We start from the raw sequence: 26,478 nt of genomic DNA on the forward strand, positions 1-26,478 counted from the left end.
CTTTGTCCTCTTTGTCCGAATCGGCCTCCGCATCCGCACCACTCCGACCGACCGGCCGAGCGAACCAGCCACTCCAAATCCCTGAATGTCATGCGGGGAAGAAACACAACTCAGTGCCTCAAGCTCCACAGCGTCCAGCGACAGAGGTGATTCTTAACACCATGTTCCTCTGTCGGAACCAACCAAAAGGGCTACGCGAAATATTCCCAAAGTGCATGTCATGGACGCCGCTTGTTTCGCCGCCGGGCGGCGTTACAGGAGGAGTCGCCCCAATAAATGTCGCTTCTACGCAGAGCAGGAGGACGCTCTCTGGGAGGCGACATCAACGCACAACGGAGAGATCTCAGTCAATACATACAGCAGACATAGTGCCGGGCCCGACGCCGCGGTATTCGGAACGTGTCGTCGACCTCGCCGTCGCATTCTCGCAGCGGCCGCTCAATGGCGGAGGCACGGCGATGCACTATACGGATTATCCCGATGTACGCCGTGAGCAGAGCAGGACCGGCCGGCCGGAAGTCGGCGCGATGACGAAACTCGCCATCGCGGACACGTACGGATTGAGCAGGCGGGATCTGCGCGTCTTTGACCAGCCATCTGCTGGGGCGCCGCATATCCTGGTGCGGCCGAGTTCGATTCTGGTTCACCTGTTTGACCTGCGGGCGGTGGTGCGGTATGACCACGTTCGGTTATTTCATATCACGCAGGCGCATGGCCAGGAGCCGGTTGCTGAGACTGAGCGCGCGAGGGCGAGTGGCAATGACAATGGCGATGCCAAGAGCGATTCTGACCACTGCGTTTCGCGTGTCTTCACGCACATTATGAAGGAGGGGACACGGAACGGGCATCACCAGCCTGGTGGGCTGGAGACGACGCACTACGAGCTGTACGCCCTGGATGTGGCACTGTCTTCGGTGACATCCGTTCTCGAAGCGGAGTATCTCTTGACACAGCGCAAAGTCGCCGAGGCGCTGCAAATGACCGATGCCAGCACGCTCAGCGGCGAAGAAAGCACCATGCACTCGGGCCTCCGCACAACCCTCGAACTCAAGCGCAAGCTCACGAGCATCGAGCAGCGCGCCCGGCAGATCCAAAGCATGTCACGGGAAATCCTCAACGAAGACGAAGACATGGCAAACATGTACCTAACCGACAAGCACGCCGGCAACCCGCACGCGGTCCACGACCACCAGAGCGTCGAGTACCTCTTCGAAGCGTACTTCAAGGCCAGCGACACGATCGCGGGGCAGGCGGCCAGCCTGATCAGCCGGATCCGACGGACGGAGGAGACGGTGCAGTATACGCTGAGTGTGCGCCGGAACCAGATCATGGTGCTTGAAGCGAGGCTCGAGATCCTCATGCTGGCGCTCGCGGGGGCGACGCTGGTTGCGGGGTGGTACGGGATGAATCTGGTCAATTATTCCGAGAAGAGTCCGCATGCGTTTTCTGTTGTGGTTCTTGTATCTTGTGTTGCGGTTCTTGTGTCGTCGGGCTGGGGGATGCGGAGGTTATGGCGGATTCGCACCGCGCAACTGCGGACCTGAGCCATTGCTCTTGATATACCTTGCTCTCGAGGAGTTGGGGCCGGTCCCTGCAAAGTCACTGCGGTCTAATATCTGCTAGCATATATTACTTGGATTACATATAGACACAAATACGAACGAGTCCTAGGGGCTTGACGCCTTACGATGCTAGTTTATTGAGGGACTTAATAGTCATGGTGAACGCAATGTGGATTCCCTATATACGCCACTCGAAGCTACCTGGCTAAGGAGGTACCATAGCATTCCAGCTAGCCACACAAGAGCACGAGTCAGCTTATGCCCAGCATTCTCCTCAATCCCATGCACAACTCAATCTCCTCATCAATCGCACAATCTAACCTCAGACACGCAGATCCATCCACCGTATCCTCTCAATAAGGCGGAATGCAGCACTTGTAATCAGACTGGCAGCCTGTCCTGTCATGGGGAACCATGTGCTGGCCGCTGATGCTGCTGGGGCAGGGGGTAAAGCTAGGCCAGCAGGTGCCGCCCTGCTCGTGGCAGCCCAGGGCGACGGTTTTGGTGACGCAGAGGCTCCGTCGCATTCAGCGACAACGGTTCGATTTGACCTGACGTGACATGGCCGTTGCTGGGGGATGCGGTCAAGGGAAGCAATTTACGCCAGGAGCGCGGTAATGGCGGCGCAGTACTTTATTTTGAATGTGTAGTGCAGTGTAGGGACCGCTTCGTGTAGGCGGATGATTTTGTAGATAGAAGGGATCTGAAGAGGCCGAGAGAACTTGGGAGACTGTGCAACATATTTTATAGCGTTAGCTGATAATCATAATCTGATCAACCAGTAGCCCTATTTCGACCACGGCGCTACGTAGTATCTGACGATTAATCTGCCCTGGTAGAGATTACTCAGTCTTATACAAAACCCCATCCTTCGAGCGTGCATTAGCCTTTTCCGCTAGCCACGCCCCCACACTTGCATTTCTTCACCCTGAGACATAGCCAACCACTTTGTTAAATATATTAATCTGCGGAATTCCCTCCCTGCCAGTCTCCCGTCGGCCATTTCGCATTCTTCCCTCATGCCACAGATCTTATTTGGCAGGGGGACTTTCACGGCCATCAATGTCAACAAGGTTGAACAGGGACCAATAATTTGGGATCCCGCGCTCCGTTCCCAGCGTCGTCCCTGGACCATCACTCAGGCGAAGTGTGGAATGGGCATAGTTCTCGCGAATGCTCGGCAAGGGAGTCTAGCCTTCCGCATATTAGAGCCTCCAGAGGCATGTACTGAAGCACCTGCGCTTAGACATATTGAGCGCCTAGCATGGGTAGACAAGAGTATGTCGTACAAAACACAGACGATAACTTTGTAAGAATCAGCAGACATGGAGATGAAGAGAGGGGCAGATTAGCACGTTGTGTTTCCCGTGGAAAGCATGAAGAAAGACCCTCCAGGGCAAGTCAACTCCCAAGTCACCGCGGTAGCTTTCTTACAGAGTGCGTGCTCCCAGGCTACCCGAGTGGAGAATATCTCAGGCGTGCTTCTTGACCGGCCCGGAACGGAGATCCCATTTTATACCATGTGCGGTGCCTTGTCAATCTCCCCGAAATGGCAATAGCGTCGAATGAAGAGGAAACCTCAAAATGACGCTATACGTGCTTGGCCTGGTCCTGGTGAGAGTGTAAAGCTTTTAGGGCCGGACCTTTGCGAGAATAGTGGCAGGGGCTTCTCAACCCCATCCCATCTCTGTTGTGCTGGAAGCGCGGGCAAAGGCTGACATGTCTGACGAGGCGGGCAACGCCAGGATGTGCCGGGTTGCTCAAAAACCAGATGGCTGCGCCCCAAATGCGTTTCCACGTTTGTTTTGCGCAAGGTAGTGAGGAGACTGGAACTCAGTTCAGGCCCCTTATGATCTGGTATCATATCCGTGGCTGCTAAGCTCCTTACTATCTTCAAGAAGAACAGGGCTCGGGAGAGAGCCCGTCACAGCAGGTGCAGTCAGTGTGTTCAGCGTCATTGTGGATTGTGGTGCTTTGGTGACCGGTGCTTGGAGAGCCAGGGGAACGGAGACTTGACACCAATATACGAGTACCAGAGGGAATTGGCAGACTTAGGCGGCTGTCCTGGGGGCGGGACCTGGGCGAGGAGCAGAGTCGTTCTTCTCTTAGACTAGACAGAGGGCCATGATACCACAGCCCTGGTCATTCTGGCCGTGATAGGACTCGGATGGCGTCCGAACCGTCGTGTTTGGTTGTATTGTACGTTTTGGTGCTTAGATCCAGGAGGATGTCCATGGTTGGCGCTCAGGGTTTCGTTATCCCTACGTTTCAGCATTGCTGTTATGCGCTAGGTACGATGAAGCAGCACTGGCCGGCGCTGAAAGGTAAAGGTCTGATTCAGTTTCTTTATTCTGCGCTCGATGGGATCGTTCGTGGAGAAGAGAGCACTGCGGTCAGGATCATGGCAATGGATTTGTGCTTGAAGTCGAGGTATCGCACCGACCCCGTCACAAGCACAATAAGCAGAGGGCCTAAGGGTGAGAGAGACCCATTTCAGAAGCTGTTTGTTGAAAGCCGAGCCACAATCAAAAGCCAACTTAATTGCTGATAATGACGATGTCTCTCTTCAGAGGCAAGGGTCTATCGCTCTCGGCTTCAACTCGCTTTCGAGCCCATACCAATGCTGGGCACTTTATTGACATGCCAAGGTATTAGCTCCTCTCCATGCCATGTCCCACCGGATTTCAAGTCGATTCCGCTGTTTCGAATGAGGTTCTTGACATATTTGGGTGTAGCATACTCCAGGCTCGTCGGTCCAAAGGCCCTCCCTGTCTGGACGGTCCGCTTTCAGTCAAAGAAGAAATGTATCCAGATGAGATGCGCTCTTCATCTGGCCTGTTTTGATCCACACCGCCGACTGTCGTTTCCAGGATTCAGAAGGGTCTCGAATTCTAGCTTGACGGCAGGAAGTTTCTATGGTTCAAACCTAGGTAGCCATCGGCGGACACTGTGGTCGCCATGGGTAAACCAAGACCAGTCAAGGTTCTTACGGCATCCTGTATGTATTCACCAGCAAAGCTAAGCACTTCCCTCTGGGATGCATCGCCGTTGGGAACCGCGATCGAAGATCCGGCCTCCTCTGCTATAGATAGTGTTAGCTAAGTGCGAGATTGATTAGTGTATAGATGTAACTAACCGCTACCAAAGCACGATTCCACCTGGGGACTCCAGTCCATAACGCCGCTTGCGATCCTGTCAAGTATCTGAATTGTACCCTGTTCTCCAGACTCAGCAATGCCGACAAATAGCAGACCAGATGGCTATATTAACGGTGGCCTTTTAGCGATGAGAATCTGTCATTTTTGCGAGACTGTGAGTGGTAATAGTACTAAGTGGTAATAGTGAGAAGCGCAAGAGCTAGAGCACCTGAAATAAACTATCCAAGGTGTTGGTGAAGAGTAACCTCTAGACATCAGGGTCGAAATGGTCTCCGACCAAGTAGGGTATGCGCTGCAATACCCAGTTCATAGGCCACACACCGGAAGTCGCCACCAAGGCACGCTAAATGTAAGCGACAATGTATCTCCCACACGTCGGCTGGTCAATATGAGAGACGCGGACTCTCAAAGCCATAAATGAGCTCTGCTCAATAGTCAAGACATTCTTTGAACATGTACCTGTGCCCGTGGAGGAATTGTAGGATAACCCGCGGGCATCAAGGGTGGATCAATGAACATGCAGATTGCCCCGTCCGATCTAGAGAGGGACTATTGTACTCTTTTGTTTTTGCCGCAAGTAGCAGCAGACACTTTCCCAGAAATAGGTTTCTCCTAGAATTCGTACCGAACACAGTAGTCTGCACGGCCGTTGCGCTTGGTGGTCTTGTCACCTCCATGCACTGCTATCACGCGGGAGGCCATCATACTTCAAGGGATGTTGAGCGGCGCATAACTCCATTGGAAACATCACCCGTAAGTGCCTGGATGGCGGTTTGAACCTTGGCGTCCTCAATTCGGTAACCGTGTCGTTGAGACTGGCGATACGGGCTTGTGTTTCCGCAGCGCGTTCCTCTCCGAGTTGAGCTCTGGGTGGTTCGGGCGTGCATGCAGGAATTCCGCATGATGTGCGTTTCCCCGTTACATGTCTTCGCACGGCAATGGTTCTCAACACCATGATTTCCTGGTCTGCCGTTGCACGATGCTGCCGCCGAAAGTTTAATGTCCTAGGGTTGATGTGGATAGATGCCCAAACACCAAAAGTCTGCCCAGCCGATCACCTTGTCTCCGGTCCAGAAAGTGGACAGAGTTCCTTTGATATGAACTCGCGAGATGTCCAGCGCCCACGGAAGAGGCCTCTTTGGGTCTGTGCGTACACAGGCACACAGCAGCCCCAGAGTCGTGAGCTTCTGCCTTGACCTTTGTGCTTCATATAGGCATCGAAAAGCTACGTCGGCTCCAACGAACGTCGTCCATATCTATTGGCCCAATCTCTGTAACGCCGGCTCAATACCCCTCATCGGGCACTGGGCTTTACAGGACTTGTCGTATATGAACCGGTGTACCATGCTGATAGTTCCGCTCGCTTTCCGTGCGTCCTTTGTTTTTGGCGCTCCATGGGGACAAACATGGGGTTGTAGGTTGAGCTTCCATTGTTAGAAGAGCATTAATCGACGAGGAAGCCGCAAGTAAACTCGCAGAGCAGATCATCAGTGCTCATTTTTCCTCAGCAAGGGTTACCAAGCGGTCGAGTGACTCCCCCATACGATTATCATCGTTCGTCTTGAGATCGAACTCTTCCCCCTTGGTCTGTTCGCTTGCGTACTTGTACCAAAGCTCGCGAAGGGTCTACTTATCATAGGCCAAAGCCACTGGCTTAGAAAAAGTAACAGAGTATACCCTTATTTATCAACATGGTGAGGCGTACGTATCTACCGTTTACTGAGCGCTTTTTACGCCGTGCAGAAGTGTCTCCTGAAGTGTATTTGTGCAGACCTTATACCGTAGCTTGGAGAGTACAACGCGTGTTGCTAATGGCCGCTCCACACAGGCGAAACCGCGCTTAGCACCATTATCCACTACTAGGGTTGCATTTCCAAACCGCTCTAAGCTTTTTCCAAGCAGGACACACGCCCCATAATCCCTATTCGTACGCAAACCATCGAGCCGATGGAAGAGAGATGATGAAGACGCGAGCCCCGGTGGCACAGAGCTCCGTGGCACATGCATGCTGACACTTTTCAAGAAATGTCGCGGCGTACGCGGAAATTGTTCATCCTGGACAAAAGTCCCGATATCCTGACGTGGGGTAGCAGAGACCTGCTGTGTTTTTAACCGCAACCGCATGATAGTATCATGGGGTTGGAACGCGGTTGATGTCCAATGTGTACCAGAGGGCCACTCTCACTGGCGGATTGTTCACGGATCTAGTCGCTACGATGAGCGTACCTTGTCCAACGATCAAGAAGCGCCGGACCCGTGGACAGTTGCATCTATGGGGGTTTACGCGCTCCGTCCCCAGGGCATGGCAAACTGGTGCCAAAGCGAGACCCATTTTCGCGGGATCGTATCGGCACCCAAGCCAGGCGATAGCACGTGCCGGCTTAGCCAGGTAGACAGAGCCTCATCTGTGCATGTGGTACATTGGGGCCATCGAAGACCGGCATAAATGACATGTGCTGGATAGTTCAGCAGAAGCACACGGACCGGATCAAGCTCTCGATACAATCGAGTAAAGCAATTAATGTTGCATTGACAAAAGGGTTCGTCTGGGATATCTTCTGCTCTGTTGAGTGCTGACGACGATTAGCCATGGATCGATAGAGAGTGGGAATACGTAGTTAGGAAACACGATCATACCAGTTTGGTGGAGACATTGTCGGATCCACCGCAGAGAACGCAGGCATTCAACAGCCTCTAGGGAGGCATCGGCTAATGATGGTAAAAAAACCCGAAGAGTCATCAACTCGACGAGCCACGGCGGGAGGCCTCTTGGGGACTTCTATCATTCTCCCTAGTAGTGACGTTCTCGTTCTCAACGTCACAGAACGGCGTGTCATTGTGCGCATATCCCCGGTATTCGTCCTCGGTATCCCCGCCATCGGCCCTGTGGCTCAGCCACGAGGCGCGTATACCAGGCCAGCCTCAGCTTCCTACTCGAAAGTGAACACGCTGAAGGCGTATTCTGCGCCCATGAAAAGGGTCTTGGCCATTATCCAACTACAGCTTGCCGGCCGCTAAGAGCCGCAACAATGCAACGCGAGATGGCAGTGTGATTGCAAATGCAATGATCCGCGACTCGGTGCAAGGGGCAGTTCTGAAAGTGGTGGCCTTGATAGTCTCAGGGGTATACAGGCGGCGATGCTCAAATGTTATCATTATACGAGACGGCGAGGCAAGGTACTCGGAATACTACAGCTGGGGTTTCAGTTACCATGTCCTCTTGGTGGGAAATGTGCTTTGTGCCCATGCTACTATAGAGAAAAGCCGAAGGGCGGCGGGAACCCTTGCAACAGATATCACGAAAGGAAGGGCGTTTGCTTTGACACTACCGATGGATATTCATTCGTTGGGATGAGACATTGCGTACTTTTCAGGAGATCCTTCGTACAGGCTTGCTGAGTGATCGTCACGGTGTCCTTGTCACTATCCCGGGGTATTCTGTAGCCCAGGAATCGTGAAGGTTGACCAAACTCTTTGACTTTAAAAGAGGGGTTGATCTCCGTTATGACTCTGTCAATTCCAGTGTCGTCGTCATCAGCGAAGTGTAGGTCGTCGACGTAGACCACAAGGTACGTAGAACCACGCACAAAGATGCACGGCTCGTCGGGTAAAGGTGAAATCCTAGTTCAACAAGTTTCTGCGAGATAGCTTCCCACCAAAGGTTGCCAGCTTGACGGAGGCCTAGGTGGCTTTCAGGAGAAGCTATACTTGTATCTTTCCCTTCTGCTTGACCACTAATCCTGGTGGGCGTCGCATATAAACCTTCCTTTCGCGCATGACGGCGTGGAGGTAAGCGGTAACGATTTCGATAACGTCTGTAGAGTGGCTTCTAGCGTGTGAATTTCCTTGCTCTCACATTCCACACAAGTCAATTTGCGTTTAGGGTCATGATCCTTTCCTTCCTTGGAGGGTCGAAGGAGGAGCAGCGGCAGCGGCAGCAGCATGAGCAACCGTCGGCGTAGCAGTGGTAGTGACACTGGCGCGTAGTGTAAACATGTCCACTGGCTCTTCGGTGATAAGATCGCAGGACAGCTGATCACGAACCTGGTATTGCGCAAAGGTCTCTTCGCAATCGCTCCGAGCTGTCTCGTCTATACCGGGCTTCCAAGTGAAAACGGATATACGTGACAAGCCTGTAACGCATCGCCGCCTTTCGTTATTAAACATGACTTATCGCGGAGCCGACACTTGTGCCCTGACATAGAAACACTATTATAACTAAGTTCACCTTGTCCGGCATCAAAGCGGACCGTCGGTGCTCCTTAAACTTCCTATGTACTTTGACAGTCTCGGATGCAGAGGGGCTCGTGTGATGAGTGCCTTCTTGGACCATTGACCTATAACCGCGCTCGTCGAAGGATGGCTATACTCATACGCTAACCATATCTCCACGAGTTGTGCGAGTAGATACGCCGCACAAAGACATAATGTGTGAAAAATCATCTTAGCTGGGTGGCCCATCCTGGACAGCCTCGTGATAGTTGAAACCGGGTGACATTCAAAGTTGGCTCCGGTCTTTCTTCCGACTGCGCCCGGAACACAAGCCTCACGAGTGGGCTATGCTCTGTCTGCACGGGGCCTGCATTTATCCGTCTTTGCATCTCTGTCGGATATCCTCGTTGCCATGTCTCTGCCTCTCTAGGCTGTCCGTACCATATATTGTAATCCATTCGACCTGTGACTACCTGATTGTCTCGCCGCGCCCCATGTCCGCAATATACTTCCCAGCGGAGGATGTGCCCTTTTGCTACCCTGGGAGGACAGACCTAGAGAGAGGATGAGCTCCAGGCCCTTCCAGCAGGACAGAAACCCTCTTCTCAGCGGTGGGCTATCAACGAGGTATACGGGCATCCAATGCAGGTAATACAAGTCACGCAACCGTAATGCCACGCACAGGTAACTGGCTACCTATGCGCTCGACAAGGGGCCCGACTCCGGGGGCCAAATCAACGACGAAGGGGAAGAGGCCCGTTGCCGGCTGGCCAATGAACGGTTCAATTCTTGGATGTTTTCTGAGCGCCGATGTTTGCCGTGTATCCATCATAAGCAGCGCAGGCCAGATAAAACTGGCGTCTGATGGCACAGGGCAGTTGGTCCAGGATACCGAGGCCGTCTTCGCTTCTCTACTCAGTGCAACACCTTGACCGCAAAAAAGCAGGGGCAACATGCGGAAGCATAGGAATTGTTGCTCGGCGGAGATGTCTCGTCCAGCTGGGCGACGTTTGCACCCGTGTATCTATCCATTTCCGTTTTGTACGCTTCATCGACGGGAATATGTGGTATTCCGTCAAACCCCCTGGGAAGAAGGGGTATTAGCGACAATATCAGAGGCTTGACTGGTCCTCTCGACGTCCCTGCTTGATCTGGCGAAAGTGCCATTGCCCGTCAGACCGACCACGTCCAGGTGCGTTTTTGTGTGGTCAGGGCAAGCCTTGGTTCCAGAGTCTCTAATGGAGGCCACTCCGAAGCAAGGAATCGGGGCAGTTGAGTTTCGCATAAGTAGGCCAGACACCCGACCTGACCGTGTGGAGGGATATTGTATTGCAACCCCCGCAATGGCGCTACTTTCGTTTCTTGTCTCAAGCACGTGAGTATTAGTCCAAACACTGAAGATTTTCGCTTCCATGGTTGCCGCGAAAATGCCATATGTTTGCTGCCCGTATGATACCGGCAACAGTCACTCGGTGCATATGCGTCTTTTGGCTTCGAGGAACTGTCCACGGTAGCCTCAACTATTGGCTAACATTGCGGCGCGTTGGAGGTGAACGCGCTGAAGGTGAGATCCTTGAGCCACCAAATCCGTCTACCACAAGACCCAGTAGGAGGCGAAGGGTCTGATGGCTAAACCCGGAGAAGCCTGGGGATGGACAGCTGCGGGAACGAAAGAAAAGCCAGGCCTTGAGGTGACAAGAGGCAACAGGCCAAATGCCAAGACAGCCTCTCGCCGAGCAAGAGAAATGGAATCCCTATGTGCCCTTTGGGCGTGTTTCCACATGGAGGATGGACGCTCCCACACAGCTCCGTGCCCTTTGTATACTCTCCATCGCGAGCTTGGGGTGATAGGATCCGTTGTTCAGGTCGACCGCGGTCATCCGGAACTCCGCTCACTGTGCTTCTGCCACTGGTAGAGGTTGTTGATTTGCGCCCGTGGAGAAGTAGACCTTGATCTTTTGCACCGCCCGTGCATCCTATTCTCCGGAAAGCCAAAGGCGATGACCTCTTCCTGGCCTTCCGCTTGTCTACCTTTGTGCAAGTGCGAGGTCGGGTAGTGACGGTATCTCGTATAGCTCAAGAAAACAGGGTAGGTTGCACTTGTTGTTGTCTCGTAGGCTGGATAACGCATCGTGCATTAGCCCTCAGTGCAAGGGGAAGCGGATCGGACACAGCGCTTGAAGATTGGGGATGGTATATTTGGCCATCCGTGAAGCTAGGTACCAGACTCTGAAAAGATGGTGTCAGCAAGTTAGTCGACTCTTGATTTCAGCCAGGGAGTTAGGGCTACCTTGCCCGTTTAGGAAAGTCGGCTTGGTCGATTTTTTTTTTTTGCTTTTTAATCTCCAAAAGATGAGCGGAGAGGAAGATGTAGAGAGAGTAGAGCTCCGGGGGCATAGAGGGATATTTATATTGCAGGCGACAAAGGAATAGGGCTGGCTGCGTTGGGAGCATTCACAGGGATCTTTGTATAGCAAATTGAATATTTTCCATGGAATAGAGAACAAGGCCCACTTGTTCACTGTACTTGCGACTTGGATATCTGCAATTCACCAGGTACAAACTGATTTTCGTCTCCTGCCCTGCTTGTTGCCGCCCAGCCCTAACTGTGATCCCGTGTCTTGAGCCGCTTTCTCGCAGCCAATCCGGGCCATCGGCTGCAATTGCCCTGCATGTTCCCCCGCCTGCCAAGCGCCAACACTGCCAACCGTTATAAGCTCAGCTGAAGCATCTTTCTTCCCAACGTTCAACCTCTTGCATCCCCACCAAACCCACCATGTCGTCGCTGTACTCCGTCTACAAATGCACTACATGCGCCGAAATAATCCAACCGACAAAACCCCGCCTGTCATGTCCCGCCTGCGCACCGAAAGTCCACCTCTGCGCCGCCTGCTACGTCGTGCAGGAGTATCCCACCCAGCATGTCGAGGAGGACCCCGCGCATGAAATGCTCCTCTTCAAGCATAGCGGCTTCCTCCCTGTCCCGCCGCCGCCTCCGCCACGGTCAAGACCGCAGGCTCCGATTCACGTTCAGGTGCGCCATCCGGTTCCGCCTCCGCCGTCGAATCCGCCGTCGAATCCGCCGCTGAATGGCCCTTCGACTGCGGTGCCGAGGCGTAGACCGACTTCTGCTTCGTACAGCGAGGTTCCGCCAAGGAAGCCGCCGAGGCCTGTCATGGTTGAGACGGTGAATGAGCCCGAGGAGCCAGTAAGGGAGCAGGCGTACATCCCGTCCACGTCTGGCCAGAGTCCTTTGGCTACGCCTATTCCTATGCCGACTCCTGGGCACACGCCGACCCCTCCGCCGCAGACGCCACTGTCGCCGAATCCGTCGTATACTCCGGGTACGCTTCCAGGCCCGCCTCAGTATCCTCCGCCGCCGTCATCTCAGATACCATCCCACGTTCCACCGCAGGCTCCGTATCAGCCTCAGAGCTATACTCCCATGCCACCGCAGGGACCCCCTCAAGCGTCGCCGCAGAATCCACCACAGCATGACCCTCTGCAGACACCGCCGCAGACTTATTACCAAGGGTCGGACCAGGTACCCTCTCAGGGCCCTCCTCAGGGACCACCGCAAGGGCCACCCTCGAGCTACGGTCCTCCTCCACCTCAGCCCGATCCGCACCGGCCCACCGGCTCTGGCTGGACCCCCTTCTTCAACCCGGACATGACACCAACCCCAATCTTCTTCCGCACCGTCGAAGAAATCTTCTATAGCTTCGACACGCAGAGGACAGGATACCTCACCCCAGAGGTGTTTTCAGAGTATATCGACGCATGCGGCGCACCGCCAAGTCACAATATCTGTACGCCCCTTTCCACCCCATTTTCTTCCCTTCCCCTTCCCCTTCCCCTTGCCCCTTGAACCGGACTAGACTAACGTACACTCCAACAGGGAAAACCAGCCTCGCCCAAAACAATAGCACGGACATCGCCGACCGCGAACTAACCGACCACTTCACCGCATATTCAGTCGACTTCGCCCTGCGCCCACGCACGCCCACCTCGTCCTCCACCTCCTCCGCCCTAAACCGCCTCTCGCGGATGATGCCCACAAACCTCGAAGGCCTCATGTCCTCCATCTCCGTCTCCGGCGGCAAGAAGCCCCTCCTCTCCCTCCGCGGCTTCACATCGCTCACAATAACCGGCGCGCTCCTCAATCCCTCCGCGGAGTGGGGCGAGATGTCGCGCGTCCTCCGGGAGAGGGGCATCCCGATCTACCGGGAGAATGGCGAACTGCCGCGCGACATCTTCCCGCTTGCGCCGTACCAGCCCGAGGTGGAGAGGGTGCGGATCCTGCATGAGGGGGCTAGAGCGAATGCGCAGAGGGAGCTGGATGCTGTGCATGCAAGGTTGAAGCTTGAGCAGCGCGGGCAGCAGAACGCGTTGGATTTGCTGGATGATCGGGTCTGGGTTTATCGGTAGAGTTCTTTTGTTTTGGCTTTGGTTGGATGCGGCCGTGTGGTTGGACGGGATCGATTCTGGGGACGGACTTGCGGGGTGATTCCTTGCGTATTTTTTTAGTGGAGTTGTTTGGATTGATTTACTCGATAAGAAAGTCATCTCAATGGAATACTCCATGTAATTCCAGATAGGAATACTGGTTCGTTGATCATAATACTTGCTGGGGGTACCAAGGTGTATATTTCCGGCATATATATGTTCGTGGTGTAATCCACCCGCCTCAGAAACTAGTAAAGATTATCCTCAAGTGCACATGCCCATGATAGACATGATAAGTTGTCTCCAGAGCGCACGGCCTGTACCTTGCTAGACATACATAGATACCCAACCCCTGAATCAATAGACACACATGGCTGGGGAACGGAAAGAAGCCATCTTGCGAATGGAGGGAGTTCGAAGAGACATCTTTTCCCCGGACGACAAGGTACTGTAAAGATAAACAGAAGGCCCTGGCCATCTGTGAAGACTCGCAACGCCGGGTAAATCAGGGCCGGATCCAATCCGCTTGAGACGTGGGTTCGGGCTAAGCTCAAGGCTGGGTTCGTGGCGGGCTAAATGCCGGACCTGCTCCGGTTCAGAATCCGACAATCTTTCAGGAGACCCAGATCATCGGGCCCGGTCGATGAGTGCTTCTTGGTCTACAGCCGCAGCGCTCTCCGAGATCTTTCTTGACCCTGGCTTTCGCACAAGCAATTCAGAGCGTGCAGTCTTGGCGAATCCAAGTACATTGAGAGTGCCCCGTCGAGCTTCGTCGGACAATAAATGGCGCCATGGGAGACGATCAGCAGGAATACGAGTCTGAAGGACTCGCTTGATGATTAACGTCGACCAGTCGGACTTTTGTAGCTCCGCTCGTTGGTGGGGGTGTTTCAATTACTGATTCTAGCTTGAAACAATGGCAGGTTATCGGAGTTGACCGTTGGAGTCGCAGGTGCTCCACCCGATCCTTCTCCAGAGTACTCCTTGGATCCTCGGCCGCTCCTTTCCCTTCTGTCTTGTCGGTGATGGTCCGCACCAGCCAAATCAAGGGTGGAAATCGGTAGAATATATCGGCGAGATTAACCGAGTGTTCTATCGAAGTTCATGTTGCAGTGGTTCATCTAATACACTTTAGTCTTGTACGCGGGGTCGCCCCCGCCGACCCTGTAATTTCCAGTTGGTGGCAAAAGGAGATGGCGCTTAGGGCTTGTATTAAGCTACTCAGCAGGCCTGCTTTTTCTTGCTCTCCAGGCTCCCCTAGCAAACCATCAGTCACTCATTTACCAGTCGTTTTTGCATTTGTCCATTTGTCTTGCGCCTTCCTATTAGTCATTGCTGGCAATGCATCTTCCTTTTGTCTACCTCTCGGTCGCATTCGCCGCACATGCCTCTGCCTGGACCCACCCCGGTCTGCTGGTCACAGACTCGGACATCTCGCGCATCCAAACCAAACTCGCCGCTGAAAAGGAGCCCTGGGTAAGCGCCTGGGCCTACTTTGAGTCCTTGTCCTTTTCCAGCAGCTCCTACACGCCCAACGCCGTCGCAGACGTTGATCGTCCCACGAACGGTGAGGTCCTCTGGCACGATGCCGCGGCCGCATTCAACCTTGCTCTTCGCTGGAAAGTGACGCAGGAGGAAGCATATGCAGAGGCCGCTGCTGCAATCCTCAAAGCTTGGGGCCAGACCCTGAGTACATTCTCGGGCGGGGATGACAAGTACCTCTCGGCGGGCCTGCAGGGGTACGAGCTCGCCAATGCAGCCGAGCTTCTGCGTGATTACGCACCATTCCATGAGGATGGCTGGAATGCGTTTGTTGACATGGCCGTCAACGTCATCCTCCCGTTGAACTTTGCATTTCTCAACCATGAAGAGCCATCCCAGCACAACGTTCTCCATTTCTTCGCCAATTGGGAACTCGCACAGATCGCTTCCATCCAGGCCATCAGTGTCCTGACGGAGAATGCCACAGCCTGGGACTTTGCCATTGATTACTTTAAGCACGGCGACGGGAATGGCGCGATAGGAAATGCTATCAGCAATCTCGTCGAGGACCCCGACACGGGTGCAGTGCTGGGCCAGGGCCAGGAGTCCGGTCGCGATCAGGGCCACTCTGCGCTGGATCAACAGCTTCTCGCGGCCATTGCACAGCAGGCGTGGAATCAGGGGGAGGACCTGTTTAGTTTGAATGATAGTTTGATTCTTCGCGGGTACGTCGCCCCCCGTTGGATCTGATACGAAAACTAACCACCCACCTTCTGGGTACAGGGCCGAGTATTTCGCCCGATACAACCTTGGCCACGACGTCCCCTTTGAACCCTACACCAACGGAATAGTCAGCTACACGGATATCAGCTCAGCAAGCCGTGGCGCAACCCGCCCAACGTGGGAACTGCTGTACGCTCACTATGTTCAGATTAAGCGCCTCGAAGCGCCGTGGACGACAGCGTATCTCAACAGCACATTGGAGTACTTTGGAGGTCTATTCGAGAAAGGGATCGGGTATGGTGAGGGCTCGGGTCACTATGATGGCGTTGGGTGGGGGACACTGCTCTACCGGTTGGAAGACGACGACCTTGAAGCTCTACGACAAGGCGCCGCACCGGCGACCACGGTGTCCCAGGAAATTGCTTCCAGCAGTTCTGCCTCTCCCCCAAGTTCGACAGCAACAGCATTACAGTCTACCACCACTGCGTCAACAGCAATTTCATCATCCGCAACCGTGAGCTCCTCGCTGGGGTCTACGACTGCCGTGACTGCTGGTAATGCGGGAACCAGCACCACCGGACTCGCCGTCAAACCAACCCTGGGACACACGCATGGGCACCATAATCATCACTCCCATGGCCATTGCAAAGCCTCATGGTGATGGTCATTACGGGTTTCCTTTCAGCAGTTGACCCCGATTAGCCTATATTAAGAGCTTTACAAAGCCTCTCTCCGACCTTAATCGTAACCCAGCAACTACAGACTATTTAGACTTTTGAGCTTTTATATGTATATCAGGGATCCAGTCCCGGCCGATTCCAGACGTTGGATCATACCACGTAACTGCTGGCTGGCGCTCCCTACTTTGTAGCTATACTTTCCAGCTGGGCAATGTCGCAACCTGCTGGCCTTGAAAACGGCTGGGCAGGCTAGTATCAGATATCAACTTGCCAACCTCGCCGGAGAGAGCACAGGTGGTCGGCCGAAAATGCAATGTCGGCTCTTGGTGGGACCGAGACCGGATTATGAGATTATCTATTCTGGCTACTGCGGACCTGGGTCGCTGTAGGGAAGGCTATTTTCAGCAGCAATGTCTGGAAAAGTCAAAATGTGGCGAACGATTTGACCCCTTGGGGCAGCTCGAGATTCGTCCCCCAACGTTCTCGGAGCACCAGTGGGAAGGATGATGCTGCATCAAGTAGTCTACCAGCAAGGCCATGCGTAGCCTCCTCCGCTATAGTCCGATAAAAGAAGCCCAGTTCGCTCCCATGTCGGAATCTAACCTGATCCCCGACGGCCTGTCAGCAGTCAGCAGGACCCTGGCATGTGCACAAGCCCTGCCGCGTCACCCTGTGGAGCAGGCCCTCTCGGATCCACCCGAGACAGATCCGTCGGCAGCACATACGCCGTACGGAGTATGGAGTACGTGTCGTGACGCTAGATTGTGCGAGCTCAGACATTCCAGAATGGACGAGCTCGTCCAAAGAGGCAGTTCAATGGGCGATCACGGATTGTCTGACGTCTCGTCTCACCGACGACATCGAGGTAGGTGGCTGGCGATTCGTTGGGTTCCAGGCATCGAGGCTGCGTGTCTGAGCAAGGGGAGCTTGATATACTCTGTATTTATTGTGATGATTCGAATGGTCCCACTTACTCGTAGTCGAAGACCCTTTGTCGGCAGTAATGCTTATCGTATACTATAGCCAATGGAGTCTGTGCTGGACATGGAAATGCAGGGGACATAGCCCTTGATGCCAAACTCCCAGACACGCGCCGTCACCTAGGTTCCTGAGCGGGCGTGCACTTTGTATTATCCGGGGCTTCATCAACGCTATCAGTCTCTGTCTAATCGCAGGGTATCTGTGCGCCATTTCTGGCAACAGGGGTTGCTGAACCGCCAGAAGAGGTACTGTGGGTGCCTCGTATTGCCATAGACTCTTGTCCACTCGTCAGACCAGTATTCCTTGGAACCTGCTACCGCAAAATATATATCAATAGGTGGTCAAGAACTTTCTTTTACTTGGGAGTGCGCGAGAAGCAAGAAGAGTGCCGACGGATCTACTGGCCAGCCTATGCCCTAGACCGACATCTCGCATTGACCTGGAACAAACCCATCCAAACCCACGACGCAGCCTGGGCACGTCTTCTGTCCACTACCGGATGGATCTGGCGCGACTTCGACAGTATACCCGCAGAGAATATCCCGCCCCAGCATGCCGCCCCAGCGTGCCGGACCGCCGATGGTCGTGCCAGGCACATTGCTCTTTAAGTAATCTCTGCCGCTCATGGCTATCCTGGGGGATATCATCCAACTCCAATCACGGAGCCGGCATCCCCGGCTTGGTGGTGCGCTAGATGTACTCCAGTGTATCAGCGCCATCGAGCCAACGCTTGATCGCTGCAAGCAGAGCTTGCGCATGTTACAGAGCGTCAATGCGTCGCTCAACGCGCTTCCTATTAATCCCGGACTGGAACGTGATCCTCTCGTCCGGCGTACCACGATATGCAAAGACCCTTGGCCAAGCAGTTTGGCGGATGGCGCAGGTGGAATTCTCTACTTGCAACGACACACGGGATCTGGTTTTGGCCTATAGCCAGTCCCTCATCGGGTTCCTGCGCATGCTGCTTGAATCGACTGTCCAGGTTCGTCCCGATGATCGCCCGTCGCCACCGCCAACTCGTCTAGTCCATTCCAAGGACCGCAGCGCCCGCATCTTGGAAATGGACCGCAATCTCTCCTTCATGCCCCTGATTTTTAGCATCCATCTAAAGCGCACCGATGGAAGCTTCATTCCGAATACGAACTAGGTAAGTAATCATGTACATAATATCATGCTATATGCTATATAGTTACATCCTTGTGTGGGATATACAGCGACCCCGGCCTCATGTACTGTATTCTGCATCGGCTCGGCTCTAAACAGGGTCACCACAGAGACAATCATATCAGCATTGCATGGGTACTGTTTAAACGCTGTAGTATACAGTATGTTCTACGCGCGGTTGCCTCGAGGAAGAAAAGCAGTCTCCTTCTTCGGTCTAGTAGTTACGTTGAATTCCATTAATTCTGATACTGATATGTATTCCACGGCCGAGAGCCAGTCGAAACTAGAACAAACGCCTTGCGAAAAAGGCTATCGCACATGCAATTTTCGATGCTAAACAACAAGAACTCAAGAACAATCTGAGAAAAAAGCAGCAATCACATTAAGCCCCGCATCGCAGTAATTCTCAATTTTCTAATCAAACTAAGCTGCGAAGGCCAATATATCAAGATGAATCCCAGTGCCCAAACAAGACAAAGAGAAGGGCCGATCAACTTGAAAGAACAAGCTACGGCCTGATGCTCAACTTGTACCCAATCCGACTCTTCATCTCATCCCGATCGCGATACACACTCACCAGCGTCTCGAGACTCTTCAGCGTCGCCTGAATCGCATGCCCGCAGTCGCCCAGGAAGAGCACGTCCTCGTTCGTAACTCTCCCTTCTCCGCCGGCGCCGGTGAATCGCGCCGTCCGTTCAATACACTGCCGCGCATACGACTCCACATCCTCCATGAACTTGTGCAGAAACCGCAGCGACCCCTCACTCATGTCTCCGTCAAAGTACCCCGCGACGATGATGGCGTCGCGCTTGACGCGGTCCCAGCGGAAAGCATGGTTCGCGAGGTGGTTGCGGTTGTACTGGTCGAGGAGGGAGTGTGGGCAGGCGTCGAAGGCGAGGCGCAGCTCGTTTAGGGTGTTCTGGACGCGCGCGAAGACTTTGAGGGTTTCGGATGCCATTTTGGATTTTGGGGATTGGTTGCTGTGTGGGTTTGCGGGTGTGAATGCGAGAGCGGTTGCGATGACTCGGCTGGTCGGTAGACTTGTAGAAAGATAGAATATATGTGGCGTATATATACTGTCCGTCTGTGGTGGCCAAGTCGGGTCTCGATACGCTGCTGTGGAGATCTATTCTAACCGGGGACATCACCGTGGCTTATATACTTTTCACATGAAAGCTGCGACAAGAGACGCAGGAATCCTGTCTTATTGTCTCGAGATATAGCTTTGTATTCCTCAATGGGATACTATCAAAGCTGCAGAAATGGACAAAGAGGTGGCTTTTGTCACCAACGGAGCCTTGTTATTTCGCGTCAATGGCAATGGACAGAGCTTTGTATGCCTTTGTTCCAGGGTACCCCAGCTCTTTGTCCTCATGTCTAAAAGGAACCTTGATGATTGGCTCTTTCATCAAGACCTGTTTGTTGTTCATGGAATTTAATTCCGAAGATGAGTCAGGTCTGCTGTTTGAGTTTGCCAGAAACGAATGGGGCTCTGCCTACCGTGTCAGTTTGAGGCACCTGGCTGCGTTTGATGAGCTTCTGAGTTGGCTCTGGAATACTTGGCGAACGTCTCTAGATGTTTTAGGTTGAGAGTCCAATTGTTCGTAGCAGAGTGTAAATCACCACCATTACCTCATCCATGTTTGAGCCTCAAACAGGACCAGCTAGCACTGACTAACTGGAGCTAAGAGCGAGTATGTGAGTTTTAAAAAGGTCAGAAATAAGCCCAAGACCTAAACAATATTCTACGGAACAGTCCTTGGCCTCGAGCAGCCCCAGAGGGGAAAATAATGACAGAGGAAAACCCCGCCTTCACTAAAGTGGCTCGCCGCTAGGCGACGCCGACGATCCTTTGCTGAGGGCATCAATCCAGCCTAATTTATATAACTATGCGCAGGTGGATGGTAGTTTTGGACTCTGGTTTTTATCGACGCGGCCCCGTTCCCTCTGTGCCGCTACAGTATCACTACAACACCCTTGAGAAGTCTGCCTGTCGGTATGAAGCGGTCGAGGTGCTTCTGTCGTTCGCGATGGCTATCTCTACGGCTTCAAGCTGCTCTAGAAGAAAGCGGCCTATCTCGATCGACAATGTCCAAGGGCAACCACCAGTCTGCGCTAACCGACTCACCGCCGCATTCGCCACACCGAAGAGATAAGAACACGGAGAATGAGCGCCAACGGCGGTCACGCGCCCCCTCACCCAACGAGTTCAGCAAGACAACTCCTGCGGGCTGCTCTACGGGACTAGAGCAGCCTGGTCTTCTCGAACGGCATTTTCGCCACTCAGCGCTAAAGACACCAGCGGCAGGAACGATAATGAAATATTTGACGCTATTTTGTTCTGCCATAGTCTATACGGCATGAAGCACAAACGTGACATCATTGAACAATCGCTCCGGATGCTTGTTGATCGACTGTGAAATGTTCATGTCCGGGAGGCACGGCGGCCACGGCAGTGGAAAGACTTACTTGTTCAAGCGGTGTTTATTTTTGAAGAACATCAGACAAAAAGAAATAGTCCAATTGTTGGTGGCAGCTCTTGGGACCTGTCCCACGCCGCTCTGTTATGTCCATCTGCTTCATGGCGGCGGAGCAGTCAGAGACATCAAGGCCGCTGAGAGATTGGTTTTCCGATGACCGCCCCCACCTGGATTGTATTGAGAGCATTGACAACTCCTAGGCGTTTGTAATATCGCCTCAATTCGTGGATACCTTCCCAGCATTATCAAGATTTTTCCTGGAGTGGAAGGATAGCATGGACCTCAAAGTCCAGTTGGGGGTGATCCTTTCAGTCTGGTTGCTCTCTTGAGCCCGATTTGGCTTATGTAGTTTACTGTACGTACTGGCATCACCCTTAGTTCGGTCCAGAAACGCCAACTATCACGCGCCAAGCCCCGAAGATATGACCGAAAGCTAGTCGCTGTCCATGCTCAACTATAGGTTCGAGCATGGGCGACACTACCATGCTTGGCATGATGGCGCATATTGGGTTCGCAGGATTCCTCCTAACAGACCCCGTACAATCTGAGTCTTATCCTGATCACTATTGCTTAGGGGCCAAATGATGAGCAGGCTCAGAGACTACAAAAAATATCGCACCACATGTACTACATAAATTTTGACGAACGTTTGTTTCTGGGCCGGTAATTAATCAACAAGTATCAGGTTCCGCCTTTCATCCAAGAAATCTATTGATAGCTAATCCTTGGCCAGGCGATCCTCGATGTACGAACCGGTACGGGTATAACATATACACTGTAACAGGATTCACACTCTACTTCTCAAGCTTATCTTCAATTTTTGCCTGTTTTTATAAACAGTCCCCGAAAATACGCCGAGTATTCCTAAATAAGGTCATTTGTGCATTTTTCTCTGTTCCTAGGCTCTATTTACTTTTGGATCAATGGTGAAGACCATATAGAACCCATTGCTCGCCAAACCAGGGTTCAGAACTACCCGTACTGGAGCCCTACAGAGTAACATAACTAACGTAATTCCCGACCATTCCGGCCACCCCAGTCGATCCGGCCACCCATCCAAAATCCCACGCGTCAAATTAATGTAAATATTCAAACAACCACAATGCCACCAAAACCGCGTCAATCTCGTCAAAACTTGGTAGAGCAAGAGGTAAGAATCCAGCTTGCAATACAAGCTTTGAAAAAACGCGAAATCCCCAGTGTTCGTCGAGCAGTGGAGGTTTCTAATGTGCCACGCTCTACACTCCAGGATCGCATGAAGGGACAAGTTTCTCAACCAGAACTTCGCAACAAGTCATTCAAACTCTCTCAAACTCAAGAGGAGTTATTAGTTAAATGGATATTATCAAGAGATCAACGCGGAGTTGCTCCCAGAGTCTCTCATGTACGGCAAATGGCAAATATTTTGCTTCAACAAGATACGGCAACCCCCCCGCGGACCGTCGGAAAGAACTGGCCCACAGCGTTTCTCAACCGGCATAAAGCAATGAAAAGCCGCTTTGCAAGACGATATAACTACCAGAGAGCCCTCTGCGAGGATCCTAGGGCAATACAGCAGTGGTTTAACCAGTTAAAAGAGGTTCGAGACAAGCACGGTATTCTAGATTAGGATATCTACAATTTTGATGAGACCGGCTTTGCTATGGGACTAATTGCAACTACAAGAGTTGTTACCAGGGCTGAGATAATTGGAGAGCCTCAACTTATACAGCCAGGCCAACGAGATTGGATTACTACAATTGAATGCATTAGTTCAAGGGGATTCAGTGATCCGCCCTGCATTATCTTCAAAGGAAAAGTTCATATACAGGGATGGTTCGAGGAACATGACCTACTAGGCGATTGGAGGAGTGAATTAAGTGCAAATGGCTGGACTACTAATGAGATAAGCCTCCGGTGGCTTGAGAATTGCTTTATTCCTGCAAAAACTGCGCGATCAATTGGTCGATATCGATTATTAGTCCTTGACGGGCATGGGAGCCACCTTACACCTCAATTCGACAAGCTCTGGGAGGATAATAATATTATTCCTATCTGCATGCCTTCTCATTTATCTCATCTCTTGCAACCACTAGAAGTTGGTTGCTTTGGTCCATTAAAGCGCCTGTACGGAGGCCTTGTTGAGGCAAAGATGCGATTGGGATTTAGCCATATCGACAAGCATGACTTCTTAAAGGCCTATCCTGTGGCCCGCAAGGAAGTATTTACAGTTCAGAACATTCAAAGCGGCTTCCGTGCAGCTGGGATCGAACCTTTTAACCCTCAAGAGGTTCTTAAAAGGTTTAATATCACACTAAAGACTCCGACACCCCACCCAAGCCGTGGAGGCAACTCAACAAGCTCCTCCATGCTTGGTACACCTTACACAGTGCGGCAACTGCATAAAGTCTCGTCAGTCAAGAAAATGATTAATAGGGGTCCTCGAGGCTCTACACGACTCTCACAGCAAGCGCTAGATGAGCTTATAAAGGGCTGCGAAGTTGCTATATACAACACAGCATTTACCGTGAAGGAATTAAGCGATCTCCGCATAGAAATAGAAGTTCAACAACAGAAAAAGGGTCGATCTAAGCGGCAAATGTCTCCTACAAACAGCCTTCAAGTACAGGAGGCAAGGGGCTTAATTGCGTTGAGAAATGAGCAATTGAATGAGCCCCGTGGGGGGGGGGCGGGGGGCGGATACATCTACTGCAGAAGCTTCAACTGCACGAAAGCGCGCTCCACCAAAGTGTTCTGAATGTGGTATTATCGGCAATACTAGAGTTAGATGTCCTAATCGTCAGAAATTTAATTTATTCAATATAATAAAGGTTTCGTTGGTTGCGAATAGCTTCAAGTTCGCTAAGTACTTTGAGGTGGCCGGATCGACCGGGGTGGCCGGAATGGCCGGGAATTACGTTATGTGCATATAACTTAACTATGAAAGCCTGTACAGCACTTCATAAGGCTTACGTGATCCATTTTTCCCTTGCGCAGAATCCGTGCCTCGGTGGGTGGCCAGGAAGGCACGGATATGGCCTGTCCAAGTGGGCTTGAAACGGGCACACGTCTCTGTGATAAATACCACGTAAAGCTCAACCACCACAGTATCAAATGGCGACCCTTCTCAGCCTTAGCCCTGAGCTTATTTCTATGATTGCTGAGAGCATCTTTGACAGTCACGATCTGTTCAACTTCCGGCAAATTTGTACCTACATTGGGCATTGCTCGAAGCCTTACTATCTCCGACGTTATTTCTCAAGTCGGCGACATATTTCTAGTACCTATATTAAAATTTCCTATTTTCCCAGAACGGAACTAGCCGTCGGCTCCGATTACATCCACCTCTTCGCTAATCCGATATAAAGGTCCCTCCAAAAATCGCAAACATGTCTTGAAGTCTGCTGATCCTTAATCAGTTGGAAGCCGTCGTCTGTGACATTAAGGGCAGTCAACATGTCCAAAGTACGGTTTCCGGCTAGCGGCCAGCCAATGGTCGGCGGGACCGCTGTCGCATTTCTGTAAACGTTCGGGTTACCCTTGCGCGTGTGGCTGACAAGATATGATTGATATCCCTGGTATAGACCTCGGTGCCCTAGCAAATCTGCGACCGAAATATTCTGACCCAGAATCTCTATGAAAAGAGTCGGGTTGAACCACGTTGCAGGGATGTCGCTACCATGTACGCCTGTGCCGACCGACCATTGAACATTGTAGGCTCTGTCTTGGAATGCGTCGCTAACCCATCGGCAGTTACACAAGAAGGTCGAGTCGCCAACAATGGCTATAAGGCGTGCTTTCTGGTCGGTATAGTTGGCGTTGGGTGAGTTGATGGGTGGGTACCGGCCTTCAATAAGGGCGGCAGCTTCTTCTTCCCTAAACAGCCCCTTCAAGAATGTAGTTGTGTCTTCATCAGTTCGGATAGAGCTATCTACAAACAGAAGACCCTCGTTAGAGGTATGTGAGACAATTAACGAGTCCAAATGCTTCCAATATCGTCCTAGTTTTCGTCAGCTAACATGTTGCCGACTTTCATGAATGTGCGTACCTGATGCGAATCCAACAGCGGGAACATCTGGAATAAGATCTCCGTCCGGTACCGGGCCGAACCCAGAAACCTGTGCAGCATAAGGATCCTGGCCGAGGGCATATTGGGCCGTTTCTAGTGCCCCCACTGAGACATTGCGGAGGCAATCAAAGCTTGCGTCAGCACACCCTACTTGATCAGCCAGTAATTTGACAGTGTTATCGATCCGCCCTTTCCGATCAAACGAGTATACAAATCCAGGGCTCTGTATCACTGCACGGTGGAATAGAGGATCACGGCGGCCTCCTTTTTGAACCAGGTGATGCAAAATAGAACCTGCTCCTGCCGATTCTCCCCACAAGCTGACATCATTTGGATCTCCGCGGACCAGATGAATATATTCCTGAACCCACTTTAAGGCGGCTCTTTGGTCACGAAGGCCCAAATTTGTGATACCTTCCGCCTCCGCGGTGGATCCACCCAGCCATCCAAAAGCGCCGAGCTGTTGATCGTAACAGTGTCAATGGACTGATTCAAAATTTGCAGTGATTGTACCTACTCGGTAGTTGATTGTGACAACAATAGCGTTTTGGTCGGCTTGGTATACAATGCCCGTCCCGTCAAAAATTCCAGTAGCCAACGAGTCTTGTTTCGAACCGCCAGTGTATCTTGCTGTGATTAGAAAGATGTACATTAAGGGAAGGTGGGCGTAAGCTCACGAGCCTCCATGAATGTAGACAACAACAGGGTGTCTCTTCGACTCTCGAAAAGAGTTGCCGGGTACATAAAGATCCAAAAATAAGCAGTCTGTGTAATTTATTAGCAGAGTCGATGTGAAAAGAGTGGAAGACAGGATCTCATTCCCTCTGAATGGGTACTAGATGTAGCCGTTGGTGAATTGGATGGTGCCGTGCCAGTGGGCGTGGGTGGTGCCACCGGAATGCACGACGGCCCCCAGCTGCCGTCTTGCAGGCGGCTCATAGTTAGAGGAGGCTCCGGTTTTGCAAAGCGCCGTGAGCCGGTTGGTGGAGCTGCGTAACGTATGTTACGGAAAGTGTAGACCTATAGGGGTTAGACGGTGCATTGTTCCTTTGCTATTACTGTAAAGCTTACATCAGCCTTTTCATCGTACTTTGTAGCCTGCCAAGATCCGTACGGAAGCTTCAGGATTGGTTGACCATGTTGGGTGGTATGTGAGAGCATGGCCCCCACATTCGCTAATAGTGTCAAGAGAGCTAACGGACGCATCTCAAACTTCTAATTGCAATAGTAACTGTCTGTTTGATTCTTTGGCTTCGTCCGACTGGGGATTGCTAAGGCTCAGGTTCAATCGGGTGAGATTGCATTGATATAGTTTTGCGTTGATCTAGAGGCATTTAACAGAGGATTGTCGCAAACGACGTCGGCCCGTTAGCCGGCTTCTCACACTGGCAAAGGCTCCTATGAGTTGAGGCCACCTTTCAATATCTGATGACTGCCAACGGCAGCCGTTGATGAATCCTCCGGGCCGGGCAATGCCGGTTCCGAGACTTACTGGAGAATGTATCCGGGGAATAACAGGTTCGGTCCGGGTCAGAAGACGGT

The 26,478-nt window shown here is 52.3% G+C and overlaps 8 protein-coding genes across 8 annotated transcripts; 5 read left to right on the forward strand and 3 right to left on the reverse strand.

Moving 5' to 3' along the window:
• Nucleotides 1-18: 18 nt before the first annotated feature.
• BJX68DRAFT_235093 (CorA family magnesium transporter) lies at nt 19-1,672 on the forward strand. Its single transcript, XM_071039832.1, has one exon. It carries the CDS (start codon nt 162-164, stop codon nt 1,542-1,544), a length of 1,383 nt encoding a protein of 460 aa, XP_070900224.1. The 5' UTR covers nt 19-161; the 3' UTR covers nt 1,545-1,672.
• Nucleotides 1,673-4,453: 2,781 nt separating this feature from the next.
• Nucleotides 4,454-4,738, reverse strand: BJX68DRAFT_265743 (uncharacterized protein; the record flags this gene model as incomplete). The annotated part of the gene is made up of 2 exons (XM_071045313.1): nt 4,454-4,644; nt 4,699-4,738. 2 exons carry the CDS (start codon nt 4,736-4,738, stop codon nt 4,454-4,456), a joined length of 231 nt encoding a protein of 76 aa, XP_070900225.1.
• A 6,954-nt stretch (nt 4,739-11,692) lies between these two features.
• On the forward strand, nt 11,693-13,550 carry BJX68DRAFT_235094 (uncharacterized protein). Its single transcript, XM_071039833.1, has 2 exons — nt 11,693-12,741; nt 12,831-13,550. The coding sequence occupies exons 1-2, from the start codon at nt 11,709-11,711 to the stop codon at nt 13,358-13,360; spliced, it is 1,563 nt and encodes a 520-aa protein (XP_070900226.1). The 5' UTR covers nt 11,693-11,708; the 3' UTR covers nt 13,361-13,550.
• A 1,087-nt stretch (nt 13,551-14,637) lies between these two features.
• Nucleotides 14,638-16,315, forward strand: BJX68DRAFT_235095 (uncharacterized protein). Its single transcript, XM_071039834.1, has 2 exons — nt 14,638-15,585; nt 15,644-16,315. The coding sequence occupies exons 1-2, from the start codon at nt 14,720-14,722 to the stop codon at nt 16,242-16,244; spliced, it is 1,467 nt and encodes a 488-aa protein (XP_070900227.1). The 5' UTR covers nt 14,638-14,719; the 3' UTR covers nt 16,245-16,315.
• Nucleotides 16,316-18,016: 1,701 nt separating this feature from the next.
• Nucleotides 18,017-18,391, forward strand: BJX68DRAFT_265746 (uncharacterized protein; the record flags this gene model as incomplete). The annotated part of the gene is made up of 1 exon (XM_071045314.1): nt 18,017-18,391. One exon carries the CDS (start codon nt 18,017-18,019, stop codon nt 18,389-18,391), a length of 375 nt encoding a protein of 124 aa, XP_070900228.1.
• Nucleotides 18,392-18,916: 525 nt separating this feature from the next.
• BJX68DRAFT_265747 (uncharacterized protein) lies at nt 18,917-19,366 on the reverse strand (the record flags this gene model as incomplete). Its single annotated transcript, XM_071045315.1, has 1 exon — nt 18,917-19,366. One exon carries the CDS (start codon nt 19,364-19,366, stop codon nt 18,917-18,919), a length of 450 nt encoding a protein of 149 aa, XP_070900229.1.
• Nucleotides 19,367-20,553: 1,187 nt separating this feature from the next.
• Nucleotides 20,554-21,741, forward strand: BJX68DRAFT_235098 (uncharacterized protein). The gene is made up of 3 exons (XM_071039835.1): nt 20,554-20,824; nt 20,865-21,566; nt 21,622-21,741. Exons 1-2 carry the CDS (start codon nt 20,769-20,771, stop codon nt 21,043-21,045), a joined length of 237 nt encoding a protein of 78 aa, XP_070900230.1. The 5' UTR covers nt 20,554-20,768; the 3' UTR covers nt 21,046-21,566; nt 21,622-21,741.
• A 2,193-nt stretch (nt 21,742-23,934) lies between these two features.
• On the reverse strand, nt 23,935-26,346 carry BJX68DRAFT_235101 (Alpha/Beta hydrolase protein). Its single transcript, XM_071039837.1, has 6 exons — nt 26,008-26,346; nt 25,758-25,956; nt 25,614-25,701; nt 25,454-25,562; nt 24,916-25,396; nt 23,935-24,867 (listed from the first exon to the last, which is right to left on the reverse strand). Exons 1-6 carry the CDS (start codon nt 26,140-26,142, stop codon nt 24,203-24,205), a joined length of 1,677 nt encoding a protein of 558 aa, XP_070900231.1. The 5' UTR covers nt 26,143-26,346; the 3' UTR covers nt 23,935-24,202.
• Nucleotides 26,347-26,478: the final 132 nt, after the last annotated feature.

The sequence above is a fragment of the Aspergillus pseudodeflectus genome (assembly GCF_044049435.1).
Source record: "Aspergillus pseudodeflectus strain CBS 756.74 chromosome Unknown BJX68scaffold_16, whole genome shotgun sequence".
Lineage (NCBI taxonomy): Eukaryota > Fungi > Ascomycota > Eurotiomycetes > Eurotiales > Aspergillaceae > Aspergillus > Aspergillus pseudodeflectus.